Source organism: Ictalurus furcatus, chromosome 29 (genome assembly GCF_023375685.1).
Source record: "Ictalurus furcatus strain D&B chromosome 29, Billie_1.0, whole genome shotgun sequence".
In the NCBI taxonomy this organism is placed as follows: Eukaryota; Metazoa; Chordata; class Actinopteri; order Siluriformes; family Ictaluridae; genus Ictalurus; species Ictalurus furcatus.
Window position 1 is genome coordinate 8,451,623 of NC_071283.1, and position 17,063 is coordinate 8,468,685.

Sequence of the window (17,063 nt, forward strand, 5' to 3'; positions counted from 1 at the left end):
TGATGCCATGTACCTTAAAAAAAAAAAGCCCCAAAACATTAAAGAGCCACCACCATATTTAACCGTGGGCATGATGTACCTTTCCATATGGCTACCTCTCTGTGTGTGCTAAAACAACCTCTGCTGTTTATTGCCAAAAAGCTCTATTTTGGTTTCATCTGACCATAGAACCCGATCCCATTTGAAGTTCCAGTAGTGTCTGGCAAACTGAAGACGCTTGAGTTTGTTTTTGGAGTAGAGTAGAGACTATTTTCTTGAAATCCTTCCAAACAACTTGTGGTGATTTACGTGACTTTGCATTGTAGTTTTGGAGACTTTCTGACCCCAAGCCGACTTTCTCCAGCTGTGATCCTTGGAGATTTTTTGCCCACTCGAACCGTCCTCTTCACAGTCTGTTGAGACGATATAGACACACATCCAGTTCCAGGTTGATTCATAACATTTCCAGTTGACTGGAACTTCTTAATTATTGCCCTGATGGTGGCAATGGGCATTTTCAATGCTTGTGTTATTTTCTTATAGCCACTTCCTATTTTGTGAAGCTCAACAACATTTTGCCGAAAATCACAGCTATTTTCCTTGGCCTTACCCATTGTTATAAACGACTAAGGGAATTTGGCCTATGTGTTACCTCATATTTATACCCCTGTGAAACAGGAAGTCATAGTTGAACAATTACATGTTCCTAGTCATTCAGATGTACTAATTTTTAAAAAAATATCAATTAGAATATACTTTTTAATATATTTTTCTCACATGAATTCATATATTTAACAAAGATTTTTTTATATATAAACCTGTGTTTCGTTTGCAATCGTTTGATATTCATGAGAGTATTTTTGTGTGAATATTTTTAGCAAAATATCAAAAGGTTAAACATTAAAGCCAGTTTTTCACAGCCTTCTTTGCTCACATTTACCAAGGGTGCCAATATTAGTGGAGGGCACTGCATATATATACACAACTCCAATTCCAAAAAAGTTGGGACACGGTGTAAAATTTAAATAAATGTAAATAAAAACAGAATGCAATGATTTGCAAATCTCATAAACCCATGTTTTTATTCACAATAGAACATAGAAAACATATCAAATGTTTAAACTGAGGAAATGTACCACTTTTAGAGAAAAAAAAAGGTAATTTTGAATTTGATGGCAAAAAAGTTGGGACAGCGCAACAAAAGGCTGGAAAAGTAAGTGTTACTAAAAAGAATTGCATATGGCAATTCTACACATTATAATTATTTTATGAAAAGGTATTACTGTTTACTGCAATGTTTAATACATTTAAAAATCAGAATACTTAACATAATGTGTTATAAACACTTATCAGTGCCAGAAAGAAATTCAGACCCAGTCTAAATTTGAAATGAATGAACCCTAGATAAATCATATCAGTTCTTTTTTCACCTTTGATATGGTAACAGTAAACATTACAATAACCTGGTTGTGTAAGTATGCACAGCCTTTTATAATAGGACATGTGACTGTGCTCACATTTAAGGAATTACATTCAGACTCATGTTTGAAAGTAATCATGATGCAGCGGTCATCAAAGAAGTGATTCTGAGCAACGCCAACTAAATATCAGTTGTTTCTTTAGGATTTTAGCATCTTGGTTTCATTCAACTGCTGAAGCCATGGACTGCAAAAATCTTACGAGGCATGTGTGGGATGTTATTGGGGAAATCGGTCAGAATAGGGATACAAAAGAATTTCCAAAACATTAGTTGTAGCAAGGAACACTGTGAAGCCCATCATCAACAACAACAAGTGGGGAAAATGGGACACCACAGTGACAGTTGGAGGCTGCCAAGGGACCTACAGCAACACTAAAAGAGCTGCAGAGATATCTGACAAAGTACTGGTCACTGGTCAGCGTCCTTCACAGGGCTAATGGAAATGGAAGAAATGGAAGCTGTTTCTCACCAAATAACAAAAACAAACGAACAAAAAAACAAGCCAGCCCAAATCACCCCACACCATGTGGAAAAATGTGTTATGGTCTGATGAAAACAAGCTAGTAATATATATTATAATCTGTAAATATAGTGTTAATTTTGTGTATAATAAAGACAGCAATATATTTTATGATTTTATGATGCCTTATGGATTCATTGTAATATATTAGAAATGTCTCAGTTAATTATGAATATAAATATAAATAATCTTCACAGAAAGTGTTACCAAAATTAAATTCAGATTAGCCTTACTGTCATTATTCTGTGTCTGATTTTGGTTTACAGATAAAGATCTTTACTCTGATTGAGCTAATAGTATAGGATTATGAACAGACTAGACGATTATATTTTTAAAATAAATTTGCTTTGCCAAATTGTTATATTCTTGAGGTATACAATAAATACCAGTGAATCTGAAATGAGGTTCAAATTATGCATTATTCTCCAGTGTAGTAGAAAAACCACTGACAACCTATTTTCAATCTAAGCACACAAAATACCTTCATATCACAGAACAGGTGTTAGCATATGACAGTAATACTAACCCATAGAGTGACATTCAGAACAATTCACAATGTTTAACAAAATTACTGGCATGGCAAAGTTAACCTGTCATTTTTGCTGTATTCAGGCATGTTTACAGTAAGATTACATAAGCCTTATGCAGGCTACTGTACAGACTTCAGTAGTTTGTTTTATTGCATTGTTGTGTGATAATGTTCTGAGCTTTAAAAGAGTTCACCTTCTTCATTTGATCTTTGCTTTTATTTTTGTGATTAGGAGGAGAGAGGAGAAAAGGCAGAAAAGAAGAAGGAAAAGAAGGAAAAAAAGGACAATGCTTCAGATTATCCTGACTCCTGGCTGGTGCCCACAATTATGAAAACCTTTAAATGGGCACTTATAGAGTCTGCTATCTTCAAACTATTACAAGACCTTCTTTCATTTGTGAGTCCACAGCTGCTCAAGTGAGTCACTTCATTTTCTTGATGGTTTACACACCTCTGAAATTTCAAAAAGATGCTATTCTTTTAGGGCATGTTTTGTAAAGCTTTCACAAAATGCCACTTGCATACAGACTCAGTGTTTAATTTTTATGGCATATTGCCTGTATTTTTTTGCTCAGTTTTGATGTTCTAGTGATTTGCCATGATATTTAATTTAATTTTTTTTTTTTTTTTTGTCACAGGGTCATGATATCCTTCACGCAGGACAAATCGATTTATATATGGTGGGGTTACATTTATGCTGTACTGCTCTTGATTGTGGCAATTCTTCAGTCCTTGTTCCTCCAACAGTATTTTCAGCGCTGTTTTGCTCTGGGTATGAAAGTACGCACAGCAATCATGGTAGTGGTGTATAAGAAGGTACGAGAATCTTTTATTAAATCATTTTTATATGCCATTTTATTTTGTCTTCATGAATGTTTTATTTTTATAACTTCACACCGTGCTTTGGTAGTTTTGTGCCCTGAGCGCTTTGTGTTGCACAGAGGAAAATAGAAAGTGAATTATCAAATTAATGTGTACGCACAACAGTACTAAAACATTGGTCATGAAACAAATGTAGTAATTTTTATTAAGTAATTTAAATTCCAAATTAAATTTCATTATGATAAAATAAAACATTAATCAATTATATTCTACTTATTCATACAATGTACTAAGTTAGTATTATTAGTTTTTTTTATTACTAATATTAATTATTAGTAATAATTAATTACCTCCAGGGTTGGAGGTTTCCTCTGCCCACTCTGGTTTCCTCCCCCAGTCCAAAGACATGCATTGTAGGCTGATTGGCATTTCCAAATGATCCATGGTGCATGAATAGGTTTGTGGTGTGTGACTGTGTCCTGCGATGGATTGGCACCCCATCCAGACTGTCCCCAGCCTTGTGCCCTGAGTCCCCTGCGATAGGCTCTAGACTCCCCACAAGCCTGTGTAGGATAATACCAATTATAGATATATACAGTATATACTAAGATTAATAGCCAGTAATCTAATTTGGCAATATTCAGAGTGGAGTTAGGTGCACACAATGAGGATTTGAAACCAAATTGTACTCATCAGTATTCAGACCTCAGACTTAATTAATGAAGTCTTACTTAACCTGAACTCAGAAGATAGACTAGAGTTACTCACACCGGAATTACGCACATCTAAAAGAAAACGGGTGTCTTAAGGGTGCGATTCTGCCCTTGGAGTGTTTTTTCTTAATTTTCTTCATATTCAGAGCCAATGTCTGACAGTTTGATGTAACCACAATATGCCAACTCTGAATATTGCCCATTATTAGTAGAAAATAATCCTTAAAATATTTTTCTTTCAACTTTCCAACCTTGCCAATCATTCAGAATTATTTGAAATTTAAATTTAAAATTTGTTTCCTGTATCCCATGTATATTTTTAACTTCTAGGTAATCAATCACTGTAATATTGAGGCATTGGTTGTGCAGTTTTATAACTTGTTCTCTCTTTCAGGCACTGGTCATGTCTAATAAAGCAAGGAAGGAGTCCACTGTAGGGGAAACAGTCAATCTGATGTCAGCCAATGCTCAGCGCTTCAATGATGTCACCAACTTTATCCACCTGTTGTGGTCGTGTCCACTGCAGATTGTTATGTCCATAGCATTTCTGTGGATTGAACTGGGGCCTTCTGTTCTCGCCGGTCTCTTGGTGATGTTGCTTATGGTTCCCATTAATGGGTTACTGGCCACCAAATCCAGGTCTTTGCAGGTACTTTGTTACTATTGTGAATTTTTCTTAGTCTGAAATTACCACACTGAATGTGGGTAAAATGTACTACAATCTTTTCATTTACTTGGTCTTATGGCACACTTCCTATGAAACATTCATGTTGAACACATTATAAATGCATTTATATATATATATATATATATATATATATATATATATATATATATATATATATATATATATATATATATATATATATTTGGCATTTGGCAGATGCCATTTATATGCAGATGCCATTTATAAAACTGACTGTGACAGTTGTCGTATCGTCACATCTTAGTCATGGAACAAAAAGGGGGTCGACGGACATTTTCCATTATAGTTTTTTTTTAAACGAAATTAATATTAATCAAATAATATAATACAGCTTTGCAGTAGTATTCATATTACAAGTGATAGTGCAGAACCTGTCTTAAACAGGTGCACCTCAAGAAATTTGAATATTGTGGAAAAGTTCATTTTTTCCTGTAATTTAAATAAAAAAGTGGAACTTTCATATATTCTAGATTCATTACACATAAAGTGAAATATATCAAGCCTTTTTTTTGTTTTAATCTTGATGATTATGGCTTACAGCTCATGGAAATCAAAAATCTAGTATCTCAAAATATTAGAATAAAGAATTTATAATACAGAAATGTCGACCTGAGAAGACTCCTTATTTGTTGGTTCGAGCCAAGCATTGCATATACTTTATAACACATTATAAATGCATTTATAAATTATTACAAATACCATTTTCATGGCTAGTTTTATTTTGTCTCCTTTATTTTCAATATATGCCATAAAATGCTGTGAGGTCCTTAAATAACTAAAGAAGTAACACACTTCTTTTACACTGTATGCGGCACACTGGAATTAAGTGGACCTTTACTTTAATATTAAGTGAAGAGGACCAGAATTAAGTAAATAAGTTTCTTGTCAAGTGAATGTTATTGCAGAATTAATTCATGCATAAGAGAACCTCCAAAATGTCTGGAGTTTATTCTAATTGAGTCATCTGCAGCTGGTGGGTTGTTTAATAAGGACAAAATATTCACAGAAATGGATTTGCTTTAAATGTCCCGTGCTGCACATTTAACCTGCTGCTCTAGTTCAAATCTAATGTGCTGGAGTACAGAGCCAACAGGGTTACTTATGCACTGAACTCTATATTCAAGCCAAGTTAAGTCCTGTGGGTTTTACATTGTCATTCCTCTCATATATAGCTCATATTTATTGGAACAAAATGTCATTTCGCCAGGCTCTTGGTTGAACATATAACAATGCAATAGCACAGTGCACAGGACTACACAAAGTGCACATATGCAACAGTGTGAGATGAAAAATATACATGTAAAAATATACTGTAAAATATACAATAAGTACACAGGACAGAACAGGGTTGAACCAGTGCAAAGAATTGTATGTAAGCTATTGACTATGCAGAGGGTGTTGAGAAGGGTTTGATTAGTGCAGCTGTGTTTTGGGAGGCAGTGGGGTGTTGAGTATTCTGACTGCCTGTGGGAAGAAGCTTTTGTGAAGTCTGGTGGAGGTAGCTGTGCTCTGGTACCTTTTGCCAGATGGCAGGAGGGTAAAGATTCCATAAGAAGTGTAGGAGGGGCCGCGTGTACAATGCTGGTTGCCTTATGGATGCAGTGGTTGTTGACAGAGGCATCAACGATGGGTAGAGAGACCCTAATGATCATCTTAGCTTTTGTCCGCTGTGGGATCTGTGCAGGTCCCATACCAGACAGTGAGACAGCTGGTCAGGATGCGCTCTATTGTCCTCTACTTCATAGATAGTTTCCTGCTTTTCAAAAAACATCAATTATCTCCATTTTTCATTCACAATGTTTCATTTTCAGATGGAAAACATGAAGTTTAAAGACAAACGCATGAAAATGATGACTGAAATCTTGAACGGCATCAAGGTAGGCAGTCTCTTTCATATCACATTGAATAAGCTGTTAATTATATAGTACTGGAGAGGAAATTTGATATTTTGGGGCGTTCAGGCAACGCAATGACAAATCCCTGAACCTAAACTAAAGCCATCATTTTTCGATTCAGAAAATTGGTCATATTGTGTCAGGTTGTTTACAAGGTGACTGCATAATGAATATGCTACACTGAAAGGGTGAGACCCTGCAATGACTTATTCTCAGTTTAAATATCGAGCTGTGAGCTGCTTTTATGTTGGACCCACCTGGGGTGCCTGGAGAATGCCTGAGTGTTTATCTCCTTTGTCCTTGTCTTTAACGTCCTTTTTTGCCCTTTCTTTTTCCTCTCTCACAACCCCCATTGTTTTGCAGATTCTTAAGCTTTATGCTTGGGAGCTCTCTTTCCAGGATCAAGTTCAAGACATTAGAGAGAAGGAGTTGAAGGTGATGAGGAAATTCGCCTACCTGTCGTCCGTCTCCACCTTTATCTTCTCCTGCGCTCCAGCTCTGGTGGGTGTGATGGGTTTCAAACAGGGTTCACATTTCACACATCTCATCTGCTTATATATGAATGTATTCTTTTGCTCTTTTTGCAAATAGGCAGTCTCTTAATTAATAATATGGCAAATAAGGAAAAGGTCCATCATTCTTGGTATAGTTTGTAATTATATTATTTATTTTAAATAAAAATATTTTAATTATTGTATGATTGATTGATTAGTGTTCAGTATTGATTTGTTGTTGTTTTTTAAAAAAAATGTATTTAAAAAATGTATAAATCAACAAAAAACCTCACTACAGGCCAAAGTATCACACTCTAGGTAAACTTTCTAAAATTTGTAAATACAACTACAATATATTTTTTGATGATTAATTTAGCTAAGTGAATTTTTCCAAAATATGTGGGGTTTTTCTCACCTTTAACTGCCATAAAGCAGAGAAGTTACAAGTGCAATGTAGCAAACAAACAAAAAGGCTAAGTAATACTCAAAAATGTCAGGCAGGCAAATGGTCAGATAATTAATCCACATGTAGGTGTAAACTAGATGAGGATAAATCAGGAAATGTGATGCAGGAAAACAGTCAAAACACATCAAAACAGAAACAGAACTAAGATTCATAGTCGTTACAGATACCTTCAGCAATACTGAAGTGAGACAGAAAAATCTGGATTGTTTGACTGGGGTTAGAAGCTTGACTAGAGGTCGTGGACTGATGGATTTCGTAGTTTGCAAACAATTTAGAAGGAAGTGCATATGACCCTATGTTTGAGTTGCTGTGAAATGTGTGTTTTTCAGGTATCATTGGCGACCTTTGCTGTTTTTGTGTCTGTGAGTCCGGATAACATCTTAGATGCACAGAAAGCTTTTACGTCCATCTCTCTCTTCAACATACTGCGTTTTCCTCTGGCCATGCTCCCCATGCTGATTTCCTCCATTGTACAGGTACCCAGTATGCGCACACATATTTTGGTGTCTCATGTAGTTTTGCAGATTTTTATTGTCTATGGATGCCCTGTTTTTTGTGTTTTCCATATATTATGCATATTGTATGTTATATATATATATATGTGTGTGTGTGTGTGTGTGTGTGTGTGTGTGTATGTATGTATGTATGTGTGTAGGGAGAATTAGCTGTTTAGATTAAGTTGTTGCATTCTCCACCATTATATGTAATGAAAGTTTACATATTTAGATTAAGTTACCTATATTCTGCATAAACTACGTAGGAGACACTAGCAGATTAGCTCGGAAGGGGAAATTTGGCTAATTTAGTATTTCTGATCAACTATTCATCCAGCCATAAGTTGAAATTAGTGTATTTATGCATTAGATATTACCTCCGTGGCCACTGGCAATAATCCATTCATCCATCCATCCATGTTCTACCGCTTACTCCTTCTTCAGGGTCGCGGGGTAACCTGGAGCCTATCCCAGGGAGCATCGGGCACAAGGCGGGGTACACCCTGGACAGGGTGCCAGTCCATCGCAGGGCACAATCACATACACACTCATTCATACACTACGGACACTTCAGACACGCCAGTCAGCCTACCATGCATGTCTTTGGACACCCGGAGGAAACCCCTGCAGCACGGGGAGAACATCACTGGCAATAATATCCTAGATATAGTGAAACATTATTTTAAGAGCACATAGCAAGATCGGCAGTTCAAGGCAATAGACTTCGTAAACAATAAGACACTTATGTTTAAGAACAGACGAGATTTTACTAACCTATTCTACGACATAGAAACTAATCTAACACACACACACACACACACACACACACACACACAAACATGGGTACAAATGGCTTTTAACAGAGTGAATTACATTCCAAGTTTATAGCACTGTATGTTATTTCACAGACCATGGTCTGAACGAAGCATCAACTTATTAATCTAATTTCACTTCTGTTTAAGGGCTTTAAACTTATTATAAGCACCAGTCTTAGCTAGATTCTGGGGTATTGTGCTTGCCAGTTGAGGGGATTTCCTCGTTACGTCGTGGTGTTGAGGGGATTCCCACGATGGTTATTTGTCTGTGGCCTGGTCGGCATTTGAGTAGCGTCTCAGAAGACCGATCTGAATGATGAATGAAATGGAGTCTAATATGAGGGATGTTTGAAGAACTGGTGGTGGGTCTCTGAGCAGATGTTGACTGGAGACTTTCCACTGCCTCTGTTCTTCTTCTGATGAGAAGAGATAAGAGATGAGCGAGAGCCAAAAGAGCACCAAGAGCAGAGAGAGCGTTTCTTTGGTGTCACTGGATTTTAACTCTTTCCGTCTAGGCCAGCCCCAGAATGTTTCCTTCAATCAAACATTGTTTTAGGGTGGGGTGTAAGCCATATTCTCCATTGTCTCTGCAGATGGGTGTTTCCACACTTTTCATGATGTGTGGAACAAACTTTGTTCAAAATATTAACCTGTACATATAGACATTCTACCTGAATTTCATTACTCTTATCCTTCAGGATCCTTCACTCAATGAACACACACATACCACACAAGACATATATTTAACTGTTGTTAAGTCCACACAATAATCATACTAGTACTACTACTTTATTTAATACATGCTAAATAAATCGAACAATTACTGGCAACTTAATGGTTATAAACATGAAGAAAACAGACGAAAGCATTTGCGAAAATAGGTGACTGCAGTTGTTTAAAGACGTATTAATCTTCACAGGCTTTGCTTCTGTAGGCTATGTGGAGTGCTCTGATTGTGAAATGTGTGAACATGGGGCTTTGTGTAGATCCTTTCCTGAGGGAGCAAAAGGTCTCATTTAAAGGGGTAGTTCCCCCCTTTCTTTCTTCCTGAAGTTATCACTTTTCTGGTGAGGATCCTTGAATTTATCTGTTGAGTAAGCCATCTGGTCTGGCCCAAAGGCCTAAATCACTGGATTTGACAGCAGTTTCTGTGTGTTAGATGGTTCAGCCCTGGGTCAGAGATGTCTGTAACACTTGCACTATTGTTGCAGATAAGGCAGACTCAAACAAGCCATACTTAAGTGGCTCCTCTGTGTTTGCTGAGTGAGGATTCAACTGAGTGCAGTCAGTTTATAACGTTTCCTCCAGAGATATTTGTTGGGTTTTCTCTCTGAGAGTGTCTATTTATGTGTTTTTCATTTTATGTGTCATTTTTTTCGTGGGTTATATATCCTGCTTGTGGTTCAGATCCTACATACACACACACACACGCGCGCACACACACAAACACATACACGCACACACATATATATATATACCCACTCACACACTTGTGTCACTGGGGACTGAAGAGCTTGCATTCATTGATTCAACCATGAATTTTGCATCATATAGAAGAGTGCTTGAAGATAATGTGAGGCCATCTGCCCAAACGTTGAAGTTGAACTGAAAGTGGACCTTTCAACAGGATATTGATCCTAACCACACTAGTAAATCCACCAAGGAATGGGTCAAAAAGAAGAAATGGAGGATTATGGAATGGCCTAGTCAAAGCCCAGATTTGAATCCCATTGAAATGTTGTGGGATTTGAAACAGGCAGTACATGCAAGAAAACCCTCAAACATCTTGTAACTGAAAGAATATTGCATGGAAAAGTAATAAAAATATTCCAGCAAGCCTGGTGGACAATTATGCAAAACACTTACAAGAAGTTATTTCTGCTAAAGGGTGCAATACTAGCTTCTGAGGATAAGGGTATACTTACTTTTTCCACAGACGAATATCACATCTATTGATATTTCTGTTGAATAAATGATTGAAAAAGCTAATTTTCCTTGTGGGTTTGTTAAAGTATATCAACTTTATTAATAGGCACTGTTTCAAAGATGATCAAATATTTGCTTTTCCAAATATGTCAAAAAAGCCAAAAGTTTCCATGGGGTGTACTTATTTTTTCACATGATTGTATTTATATAAAGCTATACATATTTCATGCAGTTGAAATCCCTTTTCCTTCTTTTCTTCATAGACAATCGTATCCAAAAAAAGGCTGGAGAAGTTTCTTGGTGCAGATGATTTGGACACAATGGCAGTGCAGCACAGCGACAACAAGGGTACTCATAATCAAGTTCTACATACTTGGCCGCTTTCAGAGAAAGTTACATATATTTAAAGATGTACAGTATTGCACCCCTTCTCGCTGTTGATTTTCAGGGCGTGCCATTTAGATGAACAAAATCACCTGCTTTTAGTTCATGTCTTTAAGGCTGCCAGATTTTTATTGATAAAAATGCAGATTAAAGAAGTTCTTCTTTTTTCATAATATTTTAATTCTTTTTAAAAGCATCTTTGCTTTACAGCATTTCTGAAGACCTTTGCACAGTACTAATATTAACTCCTGAGTATACACACTTAACTCTGAATACGGCCCAATGTCTCTGTCCTTTTATTAAACCGAGTTTTGTTATTATATGACATTGGTTACTGATTTACGAGCTCTTAATTTACCACCCTTGATTAGTTTAAAAAACATCATATAAATGTGAGAATTATTCATACATCAGGCATTTAAATGAAATATACAAAAACATAATAACTATTTTGCTGACATTGCTGCCCTCTGTAATGATGGTAATACATTAACGGTGAATTAATGGCGTTTTAACCATTAATTAACAACATGAATGGTGTTTTTGATGCTGTATATTTTTAATGTTAAAAATGACCAAAAAAAAAAAAAATGTTCAAAGCTAAGACTGTCATGTATTTTTCCTGTAATTGGAAGACTGCAGCTAACTGTATATGATTTTTTTTTTTTTTATTGACCAGGCACAGCAGTAAATGTGAGCAACGGCACTTTTACCTGGGGGACCGATTCCAACCCAGCTCTGAAGAAGTGTGTTTTTTTTTTTGTTCCTTCTGTCAGCCTGTGAGTCATAATAGTAAGTCATTAATTTCAGCAGACTTTGATTTCTGCTTGAAGATTTAGCTTTAGTTTCTGATATAAGGAAAATCTGCTACAAACCAAAGCAGAATGGAAGACTTAACCTGTGCTGAGATGACAGGCGAGATGATTAATAATAACAATAACATGCTTACTAATAAAGACATTTACTGACTAATTGTCTGCAGGGATACTGTATAACTGAATGCTCAATATATACTAAGCAAAGCCTTTATTTTTTCTCTTATTTAGTAAATGTTTCATGCCTTCTACTTACATCACATATAGGCACATGTTATATATGTGTAATGCATTTGCATGTAAAATCACATGTAAATTAAAATGTCAGCAATTACTTATCAGTTGTTGGCCTAATTGCAGCCCTGCAATTATGTTTGTTCAATTAAGTCTGCCAGTGTTGACATGTGTGCGTGAGTATGTGCTTTAACTGCTCAGCTGAGTCATACTGGAAAATCAGTACACCATTAAGATTCAGTCAGTGCAGTCTTTTGTGCTCAAATGTAACATATATACCTTTTACCTTTCAAAGACAACTCATGAACCTACATGTGTGATTGCAAATATTTGTATTTCCAAAAATGATTTTTCTATTGGTGTCTGCTGGTGTAAATGGGATTTCCTGTCTTTAATTTCGAGGGCAATGTGAATTAAGGTTTGGCCTGTTGACAGTTCAGTCAAAGTAATTGAAATGAAATAATGACAATATGACAGTGATGTACTGTAGGTAGCGTTGCATTTAAAACCATATCTCTGTGTTTTTTCCTCAGTGTGTCTCTGGATATTAAACCAGGTTGCCTTGTGGCTGTGGTGGGAGCAGTGGGTTCGGGCAAATCCTCTCTGATCTCAGCTCTGCTCGGGGAAATGCGCAACCTCTCTGGCTCAGTCCACATCAAGGTAGTGAGGCAGATCAATGGCTGCTATTTGTGCACTACTCTGCTTCCACCCAGCATGGAGATCTGTTGAAACCACAGGCACCTTCATTTTTTGCATTTGCCTTGAGCACACATGCCTCAATGTGCAGGGCTTCATAAAAATTAGAAGCCAATTAGCAGTGGAAATCACTAGAGATTCTTTTCAAGCTGATGTACGGGACAATGGTAGCTTAATGGTTAAGACGTTGGATTACTGCTCGGAAAATCGTGAATTCCAGCGCTGTCACTGGATAAGGGCATCTGCCAAATGCCATAAAATGTAAATGTACTATCAAATTTTGTTTCAGCTCAGGAATGCAGTTTATAATGATCAGTGTTTCTGAATCTTGGTCCTGGAGTACTACCGCCTAGTGCTTTCCTTAATCTAGCCCAGCCACTTCAACCTGATTTTGACTTGGTTAACAAACAAAAAACATCAATATGTTTTGGCAGACAAAAAACATCAATATGTACAGGGCAGTGGTACGGTATGACCAGGATTGATAAACACTGATATAGATCATTTGAGTCTATTCTTCTGTAAGTGCCAGTGCCAATATATAAGCTAAATTTGAGTTGATGTGTTGTTTTCAATAACACTCTGCTTTAGAGTGATGTTTATAAGGCTACATGAGATCTGCACAATCCCTCTATGACAACTGACCTAAGCCTACTGTATATTAACACGTATAGGCTAAAGGCTTAATCAAATAGGTTTCAGCTGTCATGAAGACTGCTTTCATCAGTTTTGATCAACATAGCACCTGAGTCACATGACACAGTATGTTGTTTTGGACTCCTTTCCATGCTGACTTATTGTACAAATTTATGAAAATTTAATTTGTAGCTCAGTACACTTCTCATATCACAGAATCACATAATGGTAATGATTTGCCATGTCACACATCAAAAGCAAACTCTAGCTAATTTACAGACAGTCAGATCAGTATTTCTGCTTGTAAGATTTTCATGATTACTAATAACAATGCCATGACACCATAATGACAAAGTGGTGTATACTTTCTTTTTTTGCCATTAAGTAAAGAGAGTCTAACTTTACCATTGACAAACCAAAAATGTTAGTCCAAGTCATTGTAGCAGCCTAACAACTGTCCTTCACCATATGCTCTGTAATGTAGTAATGAGGCGACCACAAGCTGAATTATTTTTTTAAATGAACACAGAAATACATAGATGTCACATTAGCTCATTTCCCTCTTACTCCTTATCATCATTCACAAGGCATCTGGGTCTCAAGGCAAATAAAGAGAGAGCTTTTAGAATTTTAAAATTCAACAGATGTCTTACCTTTAAAAAACGCAGAAATCCATGGGCATCACATCAGTTCATCTCCCTCTTATTTTTATTAAAACACTAGATCACATTAAATACTTTTGATCCCAATGGCTAATTACACATGTAATGGATGCACAATAGTTTTAACCAGAGAAATTACGTTCACTTAACTAAGAACACAGTATAAGTGGAGTGATAAAAATACTGATAAACTGATATTAATATGCTAAATATGCAAGCTCACATGCTAGCATGAGTCTTTATATTTATAGCAGCATTTCTTAGGTGCAAGTCTACAATGTCCAGGTGAGATTATCTACTGAAACAAGAGTAAAAGTTACCATCAACTGTTTTTGGGGGAGATCAATCATGTAGGACCATCCAGAACAGCATAAATCTATCACAAAAGCAGAATCTGTACTATTTTCAAAAAACAGTTAAAAACCCACCTCTTCCGTGAGCACTTAACTAACCCCTAAAATGCCAATCCCCACATTATTTATTAATAAATAAATAAATAAATAAATAAATAAACCTTACACTGGCTCTTACATTTCTACTCTGCGTACTTTGCTTCTCTAGAACTCAATTATAAATCCTGCATGGTAGCACTACTTGTATTGTTCTCCGCTTGATGTATCGCTTTGCTTGTATTTCCTTATTTATAAGACGCTTTGGATAAAAGTGTCTGCTAAATTAATAAATGTAAATGTATTGTAAATGTAAAGTGAGTCACAAATGCAGAAGCTCCAGGTTTCATATTACATGATTAACAAAAAAATTACACTGCATTGATAATATTCCACTTTTAAGTGTTTAAAAGGGAGAGCTGATGCATGTCTTATTAGGACTCACAATGAGTCTGTTCCTTGAGGCAAAAAAACACAGACAAATGTACACCCTGAGGTGTCGCACTAATTAATGCCACCACAGAAACCATACGTATGCCATACTACTAACTATGTATATTAAATACATTTTGGGGAAAATCACACAGATAAAACAATTACACCCCCCCCCCCCCCCCCAAACCCAAACAATTGTGATGACATAATTGCAAAACAAAAGACACTTTTTTTCTGGCTACATCATCAAAGTGAAGTTTGGGGTATTTTTTTATGACCATAAATTATTTTGGCTTTAATGTTTACATGTCACATTATTATCATTAATTGTTAAAACTTTCTGAAATATGTCAACCAGGAAAGGTCACAAAACAATCTTCCAAAAAACAATGTAATTTCACTCAGATCTAACATCAACTTGATGTCAGAATTGATAAATAGCCTTTATGATAACTAACACAAGAGAATAGGCCTTTAGAAATATGTAGGTAGGTTTGCCAATTGACAGAAAGAGCTAAATTAGACATCTAGCTACTGGAATGCAATCCTTAAATAAAGTGCTTCTTTGTTTTCTCTTCTCTCATTTTTCTCTCCTCTCCTATCTTCCCCCTGCCTGTTCAACTTTCACTTCACTCAGGGATCTGTAGCGTATGTGCCGCAGGAGGCCTGGATTCAGAACACTACTGTAAAGGATAACATCTTGTTTGGCTCAGATGAGGATGAGCAGAAGTTCCAGAGTGTAGTGGAAGCCTGTGCATTACAGCCAGACCTGGAATTACTTCCTGGTGGAGCTCAGACTGAAATCGGCGAGAAAGTAATGAAAAGTCTTTTGCTATGCTGATCAGTCGGAAGCTGTTGATTAATTTTCTATAACAGTAGCTCTATATAGTAACACCTCATTCAAAGAGACATGTATGGTGATTGATTTACATAATCTATGGCTAATAATAAACAGATACAGTAAAAATGTTGAATAATGGTGATATAGTGAAATTTTCTGTAAGGAGATTTTTATGGAACCTTTACGTAAGGAGTGTCAGGTGTCAGCGTTTTGTAATGGTCAGTACATTTCTGCCATGAAAACAAAACCGGTCAGGACAGAGGAGTTTGTACTTTCTGCTTTCTCAGTAACATGACGAACAACATTATTTTCTGTTTTAGTAACTTCCAGAGAGAGGAAAAGGTTCCACAACATAAAATGTAACTGTAAAAGGTTAAAAAGCACATATTGTTCATTAATAATTGAAAAATTGTAATCAATGGCAAATTGCCGGGATGTGATGTTATAGGAAAATCATCCAGTTCATGGTAACACAAGTGGTAGCAGTAACTTGACTTTGCATCAGGCCGTATCATACCCGTGTCATGTTTTATTCCTTACATATATGGAACATACATGAGTGACGGTATAGACAGGTTTGGAATCCTTAGTCATTAATAGTTTACACATCTGCCACAACTGAGTTATTTTCTGCATGAATGTGTCCTATTATAGTGTATTGTATGTAAATATATTGTGTGACATCTCATAAGCTGCTGTTGTGTTAAATATGTGCATATAATTCTTGATACTGTCTGATACTGAATTTCAAATCACACAGTAAGAGTATGAAAGGGTATAATGTAAGTCTGAAAGGGTTGAACCTTTTAAACCAAACAACTAGACTAGTTAGACTTTTTACACTTCCGTCTCAAGCAATCGGATCGTAAGTGATCACTGCGATACATTGTGCATTGTGACATTACATTTAATGTGGACATATGTGTAACTAACTAGTGATGTGTCATTTATGAACGAGTCAACTCTGTGAAACCTGGCAGCCTGACTTGTATAGCTAAAGAGCCGCAGCAAGTCCATCTGCTGAAAATGTATCAGTATTCTGTATTCATGACTCTCTAATGGTCATAGTCACACATGTCCTCTGTGATGTTCACCATTAATGAGACGTTGCCAGTCACATTAACAAATGCCG

At 36.3% G+C, this 17,063-nt stretch overlaps 1 protein-coding gene across 1 annotated transcript in view; it reads left to right on the top strand.

The window, feature by feature from the left end:
• Nucleotides 1-17,063, top strand: part of LOC128604023 (ATP-binding cassette sub-family C member 2-like) — a 54,874-nt gene that overhangs the window by 10,973 nt on the left and 26,838 nt on the right. The window contains 10 exon segments of the mRNA XM_053618794.1: nucleotides 2,741-2,925; nucleotides 3,147-3,324; nucleotides 4,438-4,692; nucleotides 6,561-6,626; nucleotides 7,008-7,145; nucleotides 7,934-8,080; nucleotides 11,103-11,187; nucleotides 11,903-11,969; nucleotides 12,806-12,932; nucleotides 15,728-15,904. Coding sequence (XP_053474769.1) covers nucleotides 2,741-2,925; nucleotides 3,147-3,324; nucleotides 4,438-4,692; nucleotides 6,561-6,626; nucleotides 7,008-7,145; nucleotides 7,934-8,080; nucleotides 11,103-11,187; nucleotides 11,903-11,969; nucleotides 12,806-12,932; nucleotides 15,728-15,904 — 1,425 coding nt within the window.